Source organism: Plectropomus leopardus, chromosome 5 (genome assembly GCF_026936395.1).
Source record: "Plectropomus leopardus strain MGB_pleo_1.0 chromosome 5, ASM2693639v1, whole genome shotgun sequence".
Taxonomy (NCBI): Eukaryota; Metazoa; Chordata; class Actinopteri; order Perciformes; family Serranidae; genus Plectropomus; species Plectropomus leopardus.
Window position 1 is genome coordinate 2109056 of NC_142180.1, and position 18591 is coordinate 2127646.

The 18591-nt window shown below is 38.6% G+C and overlaps 2 protein-coding genes across 5 annotated transcripts in view; one reads left to right on the forward strand and one right to left on the reverse strand.

The window, feature by feature from the left end:
- The window catches only part of mcf2l2 (MCF.2 cell line derived transforming sequence-like 2), a 204101-nt gene that overhangs the window by 97785 nt on the left and 87725 nt on the right, over positions 1–18591 (forward strand). The window lies entirely within an intron of this gene.
- Positions 10–18186, reverse strand: LOC121962675 (lactosylceramide 1,3-N-acetyl-beta-D-glucosaminyltransferase A). The gene is made up of 2 exons (XM_042512923.2): positions 17852–18186; positions 10–2444 (listed from the first exon to the last, which is right to left on the reverse strand). Exon 2 carries the CDS (start codon positions 1902–1904, stop codon positions 714–716), a length of 1191 nt encoding a protein of 396 aa, XP_042368857.2. The 5' UTR covers positions 1905–2444; positions 17852–18186; the 3' UTR covers positions 10–713.

Here is an 18591-nt window from a genome sequence, read left to right on the forward strand (position 1 = left end):
AAAATGCAGTAGTTGCAATTATCTCTCTTTATTAACTGATTAATCTGCTAACTGTTGAAACTCATATTGAAATGCAAAATAAAATGGTTACTTGTACTTTCAAAAAGTCAGATTATCTGACCTTTAAACTGCAGCAACTATCAACCTATGACATGACAGAAGTTCATTCATATTTGAAAAAAAAATCACATTTATCATCTAAAGAGTTGCATTTACTTCTTAGTGGGACATGTATGGTGATCATGAGATTAATTCACAGTCAGCTGCCTCAAAGATACCAGCACTCATAATATGTAACATTTAGCTTAGATGCTACATTAGTCTTTCCAAACATGGCTAAATCCCCTTAGAAGTTAACAACAGTGCAAAGGTCTATGGAAGTGTGTACAAAGGCAACAAGAGGAAAAAAACAAAAGCCCTCATGTAAACAGAAGTGGAGCGGGTTTACTCAGTTGTTTCTCTTTTTAGCTTAAACAAAGTCAAAACTGCTCCTGCTGAAGACTGAAGAACAACAGAGTGCGTTTGTTTGCTTGACAGAACAGCTTTGGTCTTTATTACATGAGAGCAAATACATGGTTTAGCCAGCAAACAGTGAAATATTTGCATATATATTGGAAACAGAGCAAAAACATGGCAGACTTCATGTGAGGTACCTTCATTTGTTTGTGTGGTACATTTAGCATTCAGCAGTCTGTGTGTCATCTTAAGACCATTTAGGCAAACGCAGCCATACAGGAGTAAGTGTTCTGGTAAAATGGCAGACACAGCAGCATCACTCTCATTGCTGTGCAGTACAGATTACCCATAAACCCTCTGGAGTTGTTGTACACTGAAGGGTCTGTTGCTGCCTGCCATAGTAAGCGCACATCCATGGCGTGACCGTGCGATGTCATCATGTGGTAATAGATGCATGGGTGGTATGGAGCTTTGCCCTCCCCTGAAAAATACACATGCTCCTGGGGAGAGACACCCATGGCCTTGGCACAGATTCCCATAAAGACATCATCGATATACATGGAGGAGTTCAGCATCAGAGTAGCATGGTAGATCTTGGCGGCCACATCCCCTGAAACTACGTACCCCGCCCCAGCAGTGTAATCTGGGTAGGAAGGCCAGGGGTACAAATCATAGGGAACATGGTATTTGCTGTCTTTACGGCGAACTGGAGGGGCTCCTCTATGCACATGCCCCACCCACAGGTCTTTAGCCCCAGATTGTTTACTCAGGAGCTGCTGTAGGTACTTCACCAAATTGGGCATGTGGACGAAGATGTCGTCATCAGCAGACATGAAGAAGTGTGCCTGAGGGCAGTACTCATGGCCCCAGTGGAACTGCAGTATCAGTTTGGCAGTCAGGTTGTGGAAAGTATCTAAAAAGTTCTGCTGGATCAGGTCTCCATAGACCTTGTCCTCGTGCAGCAGTGCGCTCTGCACCCTGGATCTCTTCTGGACATCCGGGTGCACGCCAAGGGCAAACACCATCCTCACATTTGCCCGCAGCTCTGACCAAACAAAGCTCTCATTCCCCCATGTGTCCCTGATGGCCTGCCGGCGCTCAAAGTTCTCTGGTGATGATTTTACAAACAGAAGCAGAAGGACATCATCCCGGCTTTTCCCTTCTCCACCACATTTATCCGGGTGGTTGATGAGGTATGGATAGTTCCGTAAACCACCGTCTGCACCATTAGAAGCATCCTTTTTGTGGTGAGGGTTGGAGGTGATGGCGAAGGAAGAATTGAGAAAGTCGTAGCGGTTGACCAGGTAGCGGTACGTGTACGATCTCATGTGGCTGACAACATGATGGTCCAGCTCCTCCCAGCAGACCATCACTATACACAGCACCAGGCCTGTGGTCAGCAGCTGCATGCACTGGCACTTGCGAATACGACGGAAGTTCATGAACATTGTGACTACTAATGAATCTACTGAGCTCCAAACCCTGACAGCGCCTATCCTCTGGATCAGCCTTGACTGCTAGTCTGCTGGACCTGTGTCTTCCTCTGTCCTACCTGCTGCTTATATTTCTGATAGTAGAGTTTCTTATTTCATCTGTGCCTACCTTCACTCTCAGGCTTGACTTCCCATTCAAATCTGATTTCTCACCCTTTGCCTCTAGCCTTACTTTCCTCTATCTAATCGTCTTCCTTATGTCCTCTATCGTCCATCCGGCTTCTCTTTTTTTGAGGTTGTCAAGTCCAGTAGGCCTTTGTCAGGCCCTCAGCATTCTGGGTTGTTCTGATACTGATATTCCTCCACTGTGTAAAGCAAAAGCTCTGCTCCCTCATAGTGATCAGGCTGCAAGCAGCTCCAGGTAAAGCTCAGTGTCCCTCCTTCAGCTCAAACAATTCAACATGCTTTTTCTTCCTTCTCTCCTGAGAACTCCTAGTGCTCTTTCTCCTCCTGTAAGTCAGTGTATCAAGTCAGTGTCATACAAACACATGGCACCTGAAAAAAACAGAGACAAGTAACGTCAGGTCATATAGTCCAGATTATACATGCTTAGGTGACACAGGTCAGAAGAAAAAACACTACACTCATCCTGGAATGATTAGCTAGTTGATTAATTCATCACATTTATTACCAGCTATTTTACTTATCGATTAATTGTTTTAATCTATCACCTGAAAATTTCGGATGCTGTCTAACTTCAGCCCCTCAACTGGGATGATTTACTTATTTTTGCTGGTTTTGTATTATTTTAAAATAAATTTGGCCTGTTGGTCGGATATAATAAGACATCTAAAAAAGGACACATTGTGATCTGGGAAAATGCCCAAGGAATATTTTCTCACATTTTATCGATTTGACAATCTATTCAGTCCATTATTGAAGAAAAAATGACATACTTAACAAATGACAGGAAGTGTTAGTAGCACAAACCTTTTGAAATCATGTACTTCTTTGGTTAAGAAAGCACACACACACACACACACACGCACGCACGCGCGCACACACACACACAAATAATTACCCTGGGTGCAGCCGTAGTGATGTCAATAACATTCTCTATTTATTGTTGACATCCCAGAAGTGTGTAAGTGGCCCAAAGATCAGTGAAACAAACTACATTGTTTCAAAAAAAATCTGTCTAGGGGTCTGTCTGTGTTGCAGCATCACACCTGTGAACTGATAAGTAAAACAAAAAACCTATGTCTGTGGTCTGATTTTTTGGAGTGAAATGTTAAAAGATACAAGGAGATCAGGATTTTAAAATATCACATTTAAAGATGACTTGACAGGACTACTACATCTACTGCAGTGTAGGACAGTATTTGGCATGTTATGGTTTTTCAGGTAGTAGAAATGATAAGTGGATTTATCAAAGCAAAATGGCAAATATTTGCTGGTTTTAGCTTCTAGTGTGGCGACCTGCAGCTTGTCTGTTTTATATTGTTGTAAATTATATATCTGGGCTCTGGAAAATTTTGATTACATTTTACAGATTAATTTATCCATTAAAATATATAATTGATAATAAAAATAATCATTAGTGGCAGCCTTGATTCAAGGGACAGCAAAATGTGGAATAGGTCAAATTCAGTATTTATTAGATTTAGGGCTGCAACTAATGTTCATTTCCATGATTAATTAATTGTAGAGTCTACAACATGTGATAAAATATTAAATATAATTATAAAAATGTCATGATTTTCCAGGGCCCAAGGTGTGGGGACTTCAAAAGACTTGTTTTGTCAGGCCAAAAGTCCAAACCCTAAAAAAATCAATTTACAAAAGGGATTTAAATGTAAATATATATATATTTGTCTAAAATGAGAATAAAAGCACCAAATCTAAGAAGCTAGAACATTTTGGTATTTGTGTTTGACAGTGACAGTGTTTGACAGTCATTTAACACAGTAGTTGCATATTATTTTTCTGTTTTTATAATATTAGTATATTTTTTAGCATTTAAGCTCCAAATTAATTCACTTATTTGCACCAGAGGTCTGTTTTCATTACAGGTCTTCTGTAGACTGTTACGCAAATCTGCAACATGTAAACACATGCTCACAAAAGGGACAGAATCTTATCATGCTGTGAGGGAAAAACAGGGGGGGGATTCAATACAGGATCGATCTGGGCGCAGTTAATAAAAACTCACAGAGTCAAAGTACAAAATAAGATTGCAAGTATGATCACCAACGCAACCCACAAGAGCTCAACACCTTGCAAACAACTTGCAAATAAACCCTCAAAAAAATAATAAAATCATATATAGCAACTGACAGCACCTGCAGGATTTTAAAAACCAGTTGCTAATAAAAAAAAAAAAAACACCAGCAGGTGCGGGCTGATCCTCCCCTTTAACATTGTGGAGCCCACAGGTAGAGGACATAGGTGACTTCATATGTACGCGCATAGCTCTCCCGGGTAATTTTTCTTAACCATGCATAAGATAATATAAGAGACTCGGCCATCAGCTGGGCCATACCGCGCAAGCAGTCAGGGCCTGCCTGCAAAGGCGACTGTAGTGTACCGTAGGACAAAATTCTAGAATATTTCTATAAAAAAAGAAAGTGTGTAACATCAATGTGGTGTTTCTATGATATTTGTGTGATCATATTTTTATTATATGTCTGCAGTATTATATTTATTTAGGGACTTAAATGTATTCAGTGCCATTTTCTTCTTTCGCCGTAATATTCCAATAATGTTCCCATAGAAACCAAATATGTAACGTAGAGATGATAACATTTAATGGATGATGATCAGTAATAAAGAATTCAATCAAATATGACTAATTTAATTGATTAATTGATAAGCTATGCAGTGCTGTCAAAGTATATGCAATGTGTTGCTGTGAGCTCTGATTAAGAAAATACTTTTGCTATGAAATAAGCAAGGTTCTTTTTTTTTAAATAACAATTGATGGATTTTAACAATAATCTACTAGTGAAGTGCTTACAATTTGCAACCCTAATGTGAAGAATCCCCCCTGTCTCCAAATAATCATCAGTGTTTTGTGTCATCACATCAGGTCAAGGTTTTTGTTTGCATGTTAGATTTGGTTCAGACTTTTTGTATAAGCTATTTTTAGCTGTGAAATGATTTCTGTAAAACATTTTAGCTGAATTTTGAGATTTGGCAATATCTGCATTTTTGCACACTTAATTTTGACTGAGACAGGGAGCTATTTAAAGGGCTAAGTATCTTCAGATATATACAGTGCCTTGCGAAAGTATTCGGCCCCCTTGAACCTTGCAACCTTTCGCCACATTTCAGGCTTCAAACATAAAGATATCAAATTTACATTTTTTGTCAAGAATCAACAACAAGTGGGACACAATCGTGAAGTGGAATGAAATTTATTGAGTAATTTAAACTTTTTTAACAAATAAAAAACTGAAAAGTGGGGCGTGCAATATTATTTGGCCCCCTTGCGTTAATACTTTGTAGCGCCACCTTTTGTTCCAATTACAGCTGCAAGTCGCTTGGGGTATGTTTCTATCAGTTTTGCACATCGAGAGACTGAAATTCTTGCCCATTCTTCCTTGCAAAACAGCTCGAGCTCAGTGAGGTTGGATGGAGAGCGTTTGTGAACAGCAGTCTTCAGCTCTTTCCACAGATTCTCGATTGGATTCAGGTCTGGACTTTGACTTGGCCATTCTAACACCTGGATACGTTTATTTGTGAACCATTCCATTGTAGATTTGGCTTTATGTTTTGGATCATTGTCCTGTTGGAAGATAAATCTCCGTCCCAGTCTCAGGTCTTGTGCAGACTCCAACAGGTTTTCTTCCAGAATGGTCCTGTATTTGGCTCCATCCATCTTCCCGTCAATTTTAACCATCTTCCCTGTCCCTGCTGAAGAAAAGCAGGCCCAAACCATGATGCTGCCACCACCATGTTTGACAGTGGGGATGGTGTGTTCAGGGTGATGAGCTGTATTGCTTTTACGCCAAACATATCGTTTTGCATTGTGGCCAAAAAGTTCGATTTTGGTTTCATCTGACCAGAGCACCTTCTTCCACATGTTTGGTGTGTCTCCCAGGTGGCTTGTGGCAAACTTTAAACGAGACTTTTATGGATATCTTTGAGAAATGGCTTTCTTCTTGCCACTCTTCCATAAAGGCCAGATTTGTGCAGTGTACGACTGATTGTTGTCCAATGGACAGACTCTCCTACCTCAGCTGTAGATCTCTGCAGTTCATCCAGAGTGATCATGGGCCTCTTGGCTGCATCTCTGATCAGTTTTCTCCTTGTTTGAGATGAAAGTTTGGAGGGACGGCCGGGTCTTGGTAGATTTGCAGTGGTCTGATACTCCTTCCATTTCAATATGATTGCTTGCACAGTGCTCCTTGAGATGTTTAAAGCTTGGGAAATCTTTTTGTATCCAAATCCGGCTTTAAACTCCTCCACAACAGTATCTCGGACCTGCCTGGTGTGTTCCTTGGTCTTCATGATGCTCTCTGCGCTTTAAACAGAACCCTGAGACTATCACAGAGCAGGTGCATTTATACGGAGACTTGATTACACACAGGTGGATTCTATTTATCATCATCAGTCATTTAGGACAACATTGGATCATTCAGAGATCCTCACTGAACTTCTGGAGTGAGTTTGCTGCATTGAAAGTAAAGGGGCCGAATAATATTGCACGCCCCACTTTTCAGTTTTTTATTTGTTAAAAAAGTTTAAATTATCCAATAAATTTCGTTCCACTTCACGATTGTGTCCCACTTGTTGTTGATTCTTGACAAAAAATTAAAATTTTATTTCTTTATGTTTGAAGCCTGAAATGTGGTGAAAGGTTGAAAGGTTCAAGGGGGCCGAATACTTTCGCAAGGCACTGTAATTTCTAGAGCCACGAAAAACAGACAAAACAATGTAATACAGACCCAAATGATTCAAAGACACAAGCACATCTCATAGCTTTCATTACTGACCCTGGAAATAAAGTGCAAAATAGGTGGTTTTGGGACCCCTGGAAGTCTCCAAAAGAGTATAGATATGAATATTTCCTGCAAAAAAACTTATTTTTTGGTTGCAAATAGCATGCATGGTTTGAACAAAATCCAGAATGTTAGCAGAGCCTCTATCTGATTTGACATAGAATGAAAGTTGTGTCTTGGTAGTATTCGTATAATGTTTTCATAGAAACACCACCACTGTTATTTGATTATCCTATCATATTTCCATAGTATTACTGTTAATATCTCTATGGAATTCCTGTTGCGTTTGGACTTTATCTTAATCTTTAATATCACTGCAATATTTTTCTTGTCTGATATCAGCTGATATGAAACACAAATATTAGAGGTGCTGGGGCAAGACTTGGGTTCATGTGTTGCTTAACTTAAATGACTATAATAATGTGCCAGAGTAATTATGTATTATTTCAGATTACATGTTATTTCTATGATTTAAAACATTGTTTTAGCCTCCAAAGGGCAGAAAAAGTTTGGGCACCAATTGTCATAATTCATGTTAAATAATTTGCAGTGCAGTAAGCACCTGACTAAAGGGGTCAGATACAGTAATAGAGTCATGTCATACGTGACAAACTAATGCAACCGACTAGTGTGCAGTGGATTATGGGATACAGATGCCTGCAGAGGACACAGTGGCCACAGTTAAAGGAGCTTTTGAAAACAGTCAAAGTTTACAGTTTTTAGAGAAATTCAGATAAGGATCAAGTGATAGAACAAGCATGTTATGCAACTACTCAGAAGAGGTAGATTTTCAAGTGATTTTTGAAAAAACAAAAGCAGAATTTTGCTGACTGAATGGATTTTAGCAGCTCACAGAGGGACCACACAGGAGAAAAGGTTGTATTGTTGTATGTCCTGCCCTGCAGTGATGTTGTTCAGTGTAGAAAAAAGGAAAATCTCCTGAATGAGTCCAACACAGTTGTCCTAAGGATTTGTTGATGCCTGTTCCATCACTAATTGTGTATACAGGTAGTCACATTTTCTCAGTTACGTGATGGAGCCCATTTTGGTTTAAATTAGTCATGTTAAAAATATGGAATAAAAAACAAATAATTGTTGTTCTTCTACTCTTACAGTCTCTTTGTGACTTTATAGCATTATTCTTCTCTTATCCAGTAATACAGCATAATTCACTATTTGAATGAAACTCTCATGTAGCTCTGGTAACAAAACTTTTTTAATATTCTAGAGGGATTATTAATGAGTTTAATATAGTTTATATTTTGTAGTTCTCTCATTACTCTAATAATCAGGTTCGGTTTTCATAGTGATTCCATATGGACTTGTGGTGTGTCTTTGGCTGGTTACTCACTTTTATGTTTGTACTAGGGCTATCAAATGATTAATCTCATGCTTTTTAATTGCATGTTTACATTTCCATTATTTTGCATTATAAAGTTTTGATGTTCATATTAACCCTTTAAACCCTGAGCAAATTGATGTGATTTCCTTCAGAATCATCAGGAAAAAGGCAATGAGCAACCTGTTAAGAAATGTCATGCACATTGCATTGACATTTGTATATTTCATTTTTTTTTTCTTAAAAAAGTTAGGTAAAATGTTCAGATATTTATATGTATCATAATTATGGATTGAAAATTATGTTACAGATTTAGGTTTATGTTTTAATTTTTTTTTTCAAGAAATTGTCTTTTTTTTCTCTTTTTTTTTACTTTCCCTAAACTAATTTTGGGGTTTGCCTTCTTCCTTTGTTTTTGAGGCCATTTTTTCCCACAGGTTTAAAAGGGTTAACAAGGTAAAGCAATTCTGACCACATTGTCTTGACTGGGAATTCAGATATCTTGAGGTCAGAGGTCAAGGGACCCCTGTGAAGTGGACATGTTGTTTACTTGCCAAAATGTATCCTTCCTTTAGATCATTACTCAGCCCCTGGCATGACATGCAGTGGATCCCTCAGGTCTTCTAGTTTCAGATCATACCAGTATCATGACTCTGGCTTTAAAACTCAGCCTGGTCTATCTCTTAAAGACAGGACTATAGGATCACAATTACCCCAAATAAAAAAGAAAAATAAATAAAAGTCTTATGTATAAACTTTAATTGCATCATGATTAACGTATTAGCGCCCTAATTTACATAAACATTCACAATCCTTTTCATCTGTATCATATGATATTCCAGCTATACACCATCAGAAAAGAAGGTAGAAGGTAGAAGGTAAAAATAATAAATAATAAATTACATTTGTCCTTGATTGAGCTACATCTTTGGAGTTGAAAGATGAGTTGAAAGAGCTTAAAAGCAAACTTATTTTACTTCAATATATTTATTATATTTAATTTTTTTTTTAGGTTTTTCATCTCATATAATTACTGTATGCATGCCAGAGTACTTATGAGATCACAGTTCATTTTGTCTGCTGTTAGTACCTACACCTGTTGCATATATAGGTTCCTTTGTAGTAACTGTGTTAGTGCAGATGAAAATAACTGATGCTTTTCTTGGTTACGGCACACTCACAGCAGAGAGAGCCCTCTCTGACTGGACAAAACTGTCACCGCTATCTTTATTACCAGAAATTATTCAGTCCAGCTGATAAGACACACTTGTGCATACACACAGCAACACACACTGGGAGAAGATGTGCTCCCTGTCGACTGGTTTGGTAACAGCAGGTTTCTGTTCTCCTCTGTACTGCACACCATAACAAAGTGAAGCAGTCCAGTTGGAAATAAAAGGAAAAGCTCTTCAGCTTAGATACTGAGAGAGACACCTCTCACATTCAGTAAGAACAAAAATATTGAATCTTCATTACTCAGTTAGACTGTCAGTTAGTATTATACCATCTAATGTTCAACTAAGCACAACTGACCGTAAAACTCCAGTAATTTGGGGTCAGCCTCAGGGCAGACGAGTATTCTGTCACTAACACTGCTGAACTAAGCAGATTGCTTTATCAGCTGTGTCTCAGCCACGTGACTGTGTGACACTCAGCTACAGTGCACGGCATCCTGTTTACTCTCTTGGCAGAGACGTGCACTAAAAGCTGTTGATGTAGGCCAACATGTCACCTCCGACTATCTTTCCCATTTCCTTTGTAAGTTTTGCTTCTCATATTTAACGTGACTTCTTCCGACTATTGTTGTTCAAAATATGAGAGCAGAGAGAACCACAGTGAAGTGGGACCCCGACCTCTTTTTCTGTGTGTCCAGCGCTGAAATCTTCTCTTGTTTGATAGTTTTCGAATAATCTCTCTCTCTCTCTCTCTCTCTCTCTCTCTCTCTCTCTCTCTCTCTCTCTCTAAGCTAATTTTTGGGTCATTTTTTGTCACCTTTTATTAATTATTTGAAATGTCATGCCAAGGTGCTATTTGGCTTTTTCCCTGTGTTTTTGAAAGAAACTTTTCTAACAATTCAAAGCTTTAAATGCTTGTGATGTCTGAATGGCATGATTGAGTGATTTCAGATAAATATCATTTTTACTTTTCAAAATAAAGCTAGTCAAATTTTTTAATGGTTGACTTCTCTGTGATGAATGGGTTGCATTAAAAAACCAAATAGTAGGGGATTTTTTTCACGCCAAGGACCCCTTAGCTTAGGAAGCAGGGCCCCCTACTTAATATATTGTTTAAAACTAAGTTCCATTACAGATACTGTAAAACTTTAATGAATAGCCCGGGCTGTTATTTGTTTAATCTGCCAGTATTACTGCCTTCTATGGTGTTCATGGTTTCAGTAAAATGCACTGAGTGACTGAATACTAGAGAATCCTGCCAAGCTAACCATGTGCGTAGCATGTCCATATTGCAAAAGGTTTTGACTTTTATACCAGTATGTGTGATCTAAACAGCTAAAAAATTATAGCTCCAGTGGGTAGCTAACAGTCTGGTTTTACACCTCCAAAAAACTTGGTATGGTAACAAGACTTAGCTTCTAATTGAGACAGGCCTTTACATGTCAAAATATGTAGCCACAGTAACGCTAGTAAAAGGGACTGGTCATATAATTGAGATTAGGCTTATATTTGAAGTTTTATGGTAAAATGGGTTCAATGAATAATTCAGCTTTTGCTAATATTAAGTTGAATTCCGGTTAATGTTTTCAGACACATTTTAATTTTTGAAAGAAAAAAATATTATTTATCAAGCAGTAATTTAGCGTTACCTCTGTGGGCCCCCTCATGAAGTTCCAGGCCATAGATCTCAACAACAAACAACTGCATCATGTTATGTTTTCTTTACCAACAAAACAAGATAAAATTCTAATTCTGTTTGATACAATTAGGTATTTTCCTTAAATTGTTCAGCCCTAATTGGGACCAAAACAGGAAAGGTGATGGGTAGATTGTATATTGTAAACACCCTAAAATAGGCAGTTTGCTGTGCTGGCCTTTAACTCTGCAGAGGACGCTGTGAATGTAAGTGCCGACCCAGCAAAAAGAACCATAATAGAGAGGCTTTAGCCTAACAGAGCCCCCGAGCAGAGAAGCTGCTGATGTCTGTGCAATGTTGCCACCACAATAGGCTCAACACATATTTCTACAGCAGCATATTTCAACTGAACACTGGGTTCAGCCAACAATAGTGAGCTCTGACAACACATCGCCCAGCCTTGACATTCAGAGGTCTTATGGACAAACATACCGTGAGAGGATCCGCTATCAGAAACATGTTTGAATCTGCTGCTGTAAAGACTGAAGTGAGGCTGGCTGTTTCTATATAACAGGGTGTGGGGGTGATCATCCCACAAGTGCGATCTTAGACCATGTGCTGTGCAATCAACACACTGCTTTGTGCTCTTCGCTTTACTGCCACTGTTCAGTGTGAGGGTTCACCTCAGTTCACACACATACGGACACACACACACACACACACACACACACACACACACACACACATTTAAGTATAAGCTGAAGAAAAGAGAGTCAACATTTTGAGTTATTTTATCTGATCCAATAATTAAGAAAGAATAGTAATCATAAAGGTTCTGAGAAGTTGGGTAGTAATGATGTATTCATCTTAAAAATCATGACACATTACTCCTCCATAACTGTTTTGTACATTGCCAGCTTTAAATTATAAAGGCAGAATTCTAGCCCATTCTCATTTCATAATCATCAAATACTGCCACTTTTGCAGTGCGTAGAGCATAAGATCCTGACACCAAAAGCCACTTTTCGCGTACTCATGATACCCCGCTGGACAGCGTCAGGTTGAAATGCTGCCTTAAACAACATGATTTAGGGAGGGTGAGTTTGCCTGTAGGGCCAGCAGGAGGGACAGTGGATACATCCAACAAACCCCAGACTTTCGTGTGCATTTATTTATGCACTTATTTATTTATTTTATTTATTTATGTCCCAGCATTGGTTGCTTTTGTTGCCTAAGCATAACCACGCACAGCATAATCCCACCATGTGCTTGCATTGACATCATGGTAGAGGCATCCTGGATCATAACTAGCAGACAGAAAAGGATACCTAGAGCGTAATATGTAAGTAATATGGAAGTCCACTGCAAAGCGGCAATATGTGATGACTTGGGATGACAACGTGTTTGTGACTCTTATCATGGTATTACTCAAAACTTAATTTTGCGATATTGTCTGCTGAAAAATTAAATAAATATATATATAAAAAAACAACTATTCTGCCACATAGAAAGGGGAAACCATTAACAGTACTGTACTGCTTGAGTGATATTTGTTCTCTAGATTTTTTGTTGAAATTGTATCAGCTGTAGTTACCAGCAATTAATAGTGAACTTCAGAATAATGTCGCTGGTACGTGTTAATACTTTACTGCAGTAAAAACATTCTCACATGCCCTATGCTTGTAAACAGTGGTAGTAACTGTTATAACCTTGTCATCTGGCAGGAGACTAGTGTTTAATCAGTAACTTTAACAAGATGCCACATTCAATATAACCACAGTAATACTGATCAAGACATGGCAGGCCTACTGCCAACCTGTTGGTACTTTATATCTCCAGTCTGTACCAATATAAAAAAAGACACGTGAGCTTTCCCAATGATACCGGTGTATACTCAGCATAACTCAAGTTTAAAAACAATGTACAGAGGAAGCAGTGTCACTTTCATCAACCTATAATGTAATAATAATAACATTTCGTAAGATTTCTTTTTTATAATATTGTATCTGCAGTAAAAAAACAAATACTTTGGAAATTGGTGCTACATGACCAGAGAAAACAAAGGAAAGAAGGAGTGTGGCATTCACGTTTGCTCAAAAGGTAGAAAACCTACAACTACCAGAATGCACTGCGCAACAATATATTATGAAAGGCTCTCACATGTGGGTGACAAAATGTAAACTAGTCCGTTTGACACAAAGTCAGCTGGCTGGTAACAATCAGTCTCGTATTATAGACAAAAAGTAAGCTCAAACATGTTTCTGCAAACATTTTAGGAGAGAAATAGTGCCGTTACATAATCTTGGTTTTACTCGGCAGCACTTTGACTGGAGTTCAAAGAGAGAGGTGTTGGGGGCTTCTCTTGATGCACTTCTATACTCTTTGTTCCGGTGGTAGCATGGGTGCTGGGAAATACAAACACTGCGAAAATACAGCCTGTAGTTCGAGCAACACTGCAACAGACAGCTGAACTCAGCCAAATGACATGTTTTGCATCATCCAGCAGAGTTTTGCTGGGGGAGAAACAGGCATATGTTGGTGAGATGGAGGAACGTTTACCACAGTTCAGTTCCACACTTCCACTCACACATATTGCTATGATGCAAAGCTGGTTGAATATCAGCAACGTATCTCTTAAGTTAGATTTCAAATTTCATTGCTGGACTTTAACTTAAAACAGTACACTAACAATGTGGTATTTTGACTATTATTTAAGTAAAGCATGTGAATATATATGTGGAATGCTTCTCTCACCACTGACGTTAAGTTAGTTATTTTGGATAGTGAACAGTTTCTCTGAGAATATTCTCTGTAAACATGTCTGCATCATATCAGTTCATAAATCATAAATGTTTCTGTAGTGTCAGTGTTCCATTTCTGTGTGCTAGTGTTTCTAAACTGACATTTAAGTCAAATATGATAGGAGAATGTGCATTTTGCAAAAGTGACAGCCTGCAGTGGAGAATGTGATGTTATTTTACAACTGAACATGCAGGCTGTAGCACAGATAGGCACAGGTCAGACCCCCATTACTTTCTTAGTAATACGTTAGAAGCTTCTCAGTAGTTTCTTCAAATTTGGGACAAACGTCCACTTGGGCTGAAATGATAAGACGTTTGTGATCATAGGTCAAAGGTCAAGGTCACCGTGACATTTCTGCCTTGGTCTTGTGAACATGATATGTCAAGAATAACATGAGGGAATTTTCTCTAATTTGGCACATTAGGGACACATTTTGGCGAACATTTGGGGAAAAGGTGCTGTACTCATCTCCCAAACCACTGAAGCAAAGGGTGACTTGGATTCAGATGTTAAGAAATGCATAATAAAACCATAAAATGTCTCCATACTGCTCGTCTGAAGTTAAGTGCCAAGTTGTTTTGAAAAATGTCACTGGTATTATGTTTTAGCCTCTAGCTCCTAGTGTGGGAGCCACATTCACATTCACACAAGACTTACAAGAGCTTGCGGTATCTGCACGTCAGAAGACTTCCCCCCACAGAGACAGACTTGCAAGTCCCTTCAGATTTTATATTACTGTGTGTGGGGGAGGCTTCCAGGTAGCATGTAAACACTGGCGTGCAGATACCGCACGCCATTTACTTCCTCAAACTGTATAAAATGCTTAGACTTTATACTAAAGTAATATTCTCACTGAAGTAATCCAAGTGTCCTGAGCCCCAACATGACAAGTTGTTTTGAAAAATCTCACTGGCGTAATGTTATTCGTGTTGTTGGGAGCCACATTCACATATGCACACTCGCACAACACCAGTGCTCTCACTCGCGAGTGTGCATATGTGAATGTGGCTCCCAACAACACGAATAACATTACGCCAGTGAGATTTTTCAAAACAACTTGTCATGTTGGGGCTCAGGACACTTGGATTACTTCAGTTGAGTAGTATGGAGACATTTTGTAGTTTTATTATGAATTTCCTTTAACGTTTGATTCCTGGTCAAAATTTGCTTTGAGTGTGTCTTTTCCCTTTGAACCTCTGCCATTGTTTTGTGGACTACAAAGTTTCCCCCGACTTTCCATCAACATGACGGCGAGTAGATAATGACTGAATTTTGAGTAAGTCTGCAGGTAGCTTGTGGAAAAAATTGGGCTGCACAGTTCTGCCTTCCATTTACCTCCTCAAACTGTATAAGATGCTTAGACTTTATACTAAAGTAATATTCTCATTAATGTCTTAATCTTGTCTCTTTCTTTGACCAACCTACTGCCAGAGGATGTGATACCAAATCATTAAGGTGGGGCAGCTTAAAATGTGAGACTCTTACTTGAGAACTGCAGTGTGGTTTATTAGGGGGAGGACTTGATCTCAGTTGCATATATGATTTGGATATCAGTAGTTTTGATGTTTGACACTAAGCAGATGTTAATGCTTGAAGGATCCTTAAATTCAAATAACTATAGTGTTTTTTCCCCTTACAACAGCAGACAATGCAGATGAGTTCACCTTACCACGTTTAAATTACAGGAACTGGAGCCACAACTCATATGTCTGTTTGGCCTTTGTTTACAAGCCACTTCCCTTGTAAATGAGCGGCTGTAGGTTAGAGCAGGGAGAACTGATAACATGCTTTCTACCAAGTATTATTCAGAATACTGTCTCTGCTGTGTGACATTTACATAGTTTTGGTTCTCTACATAGTGACTGGTATTAGTCATTTGGGTGAAATATTAGAGGAATGTAGAATATTTCTGCGGTCATAGTTTAATCATACAGTCTGTTAACTATGAAATGTTACTGGTCTGCGATGGATTAAAAGTGTCTACTGTTGCATCCTTTCTGTCACACGATGCCCAAATTCCATGGCAATCAGAGGACTGTTTCATGAGGTTAGGAAAACTGACATTTAAAGGTGAATGTTGTGTTTCTGTTAAGATTTTTTCTGGTTTAGTAAAAATCTGGTTTTATTGCCTCCACCAAGAAGATTCTTCTTTTTGGTTTTATTTGGTGGTTTGCTTATCAGCAGGAGTTACAGAAAAACTACGGATCTGATTTTCATGAAACTTGGTGGAATTTAAAAAAGTATTTTACTGATATAAAGACAGCCCTCACATCCAAAAGAGGCCGTCGCTGCATTAGAATGACAAAAATATTTGTGATATTGGTGCAACATGTCCAAAGGAAAAAGAGAAAAAGGACTGTGGCGTTGGCTTTTGCTTCAAAGGCAGAAAATCTTCAACTAAAATAATGCATCAAACCAATAAAAGCTCCTGCTGGTGGGTGATGTAATTCTTCCTTGTCTGTACGACACACTGACGACTGGCTGAATCTTGTGTTACAGTTAAACAGTTAGCTAAAATATGTTTCTGAAAACATTTGAGTTGAGAAAAATGTATTTCATGAACAAAAATCTTAGTTAATGTTTGATCAGCGCTTCTTAGTTTTACTGTTTGATCTCGGTTTCTTCGGCCCGTGTTTTCACCGTGCAGGCAGCAGTATGGTGCCCACTTACTGTTCTCAAATTCTCAACATTGAAAACGGGGCATTGAAATATGTTTCTAAAATTATTTTAGGTGAAAAAAATACGTATTGCCATTATATAGTCTTGATTAATATTCAGTCAGCACTGCCCAGTTTTACACTTTGATAGGATTTCGGTCAGAGTTTGAGAGACAAAGAGAGGAGTGGGTCTCTCTCGATCTGCTGTATACTCTTTGAATCCATCTTGGCAGCATGGTTGGTGGGAATTTAATTATGTGACAGAACGCTTTGTAGTTTGTTATACTGAGGTGATGTTATTGTTAGTTATATCTTGGCACTGGTTAGCTGGAGGGAAGTTTACTACAGTTAATCTACACATACTACCCACATTTATATTTTTGAAAGTTTATGTAGAATAAACATACAATTTTGTTATCAGACTGTTCTACAAAAAGAACGGAAAAAAATCAATATTTTTGATGACATAAATGGGAACTTTTAAATTAAACATTAAATTCTTCTTTGAACACACACACACCTCATAGGCCTCATGGGCACCACCTGCACTGCCTGTATTTATGCCCCTGTACCTGCCCTCCTGTATGGAGTCAGTTATACGGACAGCCTTCAAATTTGGATTTAGTTACCCAACCAGAGAGAAGATTGCTTCAATCACCGATCTGATTGCAGAACTTCAAGTAGAGTGTCAAATTAAAGCTTTGACTTTAGGTCAATTACATTACAGTGTCTCTCCTCACACAGTCATCTGCCAGAAAGCAGTGTTTCTACATCCTTGTATGAGCCATCTTTTCCCCTAAACCTTATTTTAACTTCAACTTAATTCTCACTAGTGTGGCCATATCATTGGTTGTCAACTACAGTAACCTCATATCCTAGATCAGTGTGGAAAGCTGTCTCTTTAGTAGCCAGATTTGAGCAAAAAAAAAAACAAATTCAACATCAGTGACATCCCACTTGAATTTTGTTTTTAAATCTTTTTTTTAAACTCAAAAATATGAAAAGTTCTGAAAAACAGTAACAATGAATTCTATACCAAAACCATAGATAAAATATATTCAAAAGTATAGAGTGAACACAGGTCCTTTAAATCTTGCCCTGTGCTTTGGAGATTTGTCTATTGTATAAAATTATCCACATTATCCACTATTTAGTTGTCTGACTTTGTCATCTTGAAACATCCAGCTTGTTTTCTCCCCCCTCTCACCTCTCTTAACTCTGTTAGTCTGTGACTGCAAGCTGACACCTGTAGCCTCCAACACTGGAAGGTATTCTAGACTTCATTTAGAGTAACACCCTTCAGCACAGACACACGTACACAGATACACACACACGGTGTTCCTGACTTACCGGGCTGTTTGTGAGTCCAGTCCAAGTGTCGTGTAAAGTACAGATAAAGCCTTCTCCTCTTCGCTCAGCTCCTGGAAACTCAACCTCCTCTTCTATCTGTTCATCTGTGACACTCACTTTTTCTGCCTCACACTTTCCAGCTTCCCCTTTTTCTTTAACCATCAACACTTTTTGCCACTCACATTTTCCTCTTCTTTTTTCTCTCACCTCTCCCCCTGTCACATGCAGTAGCCCACCTCACCAGTTAAGCAGATGAGAGCTTCACATGTGTGCTCTAAATGCTTTGAAGGTCCCAGTGTTAGTGAGCACTGTGTGAGAGAGAGACTGTGTGTGCTGGGTGTGTTTGTGTGTCTTGTAAAGGGGGAGGAACCACTGGCTGTTCCTCTTCTTAGACACTCTGTTTATGAGCACATGGGAGGATTTTTACTTCTGGATGAATGAGTTCCTAACAGGTACAGGAGTTTGACGTCCAGCTACTGTGGTCATTGTACCAAGATTAACATTTATTGAAAGTCAGCGCTAATCTATTTATTTATGTTATTTTTTATTTAAAAGGGACACAGAATGTTAATGAACACAAATAAAATACAAATATAAATATGCAGGAATTTACACCTGTAGGCACTTGGCAGGTAACAGACAATATAAATAAATAAATAAAGAACGAAAGAGAGAACAATACAATGAATGTTAGCAAGCTGGGCTAGCTGGTTTCCACTTACTGAAGAGAAAACTAAACC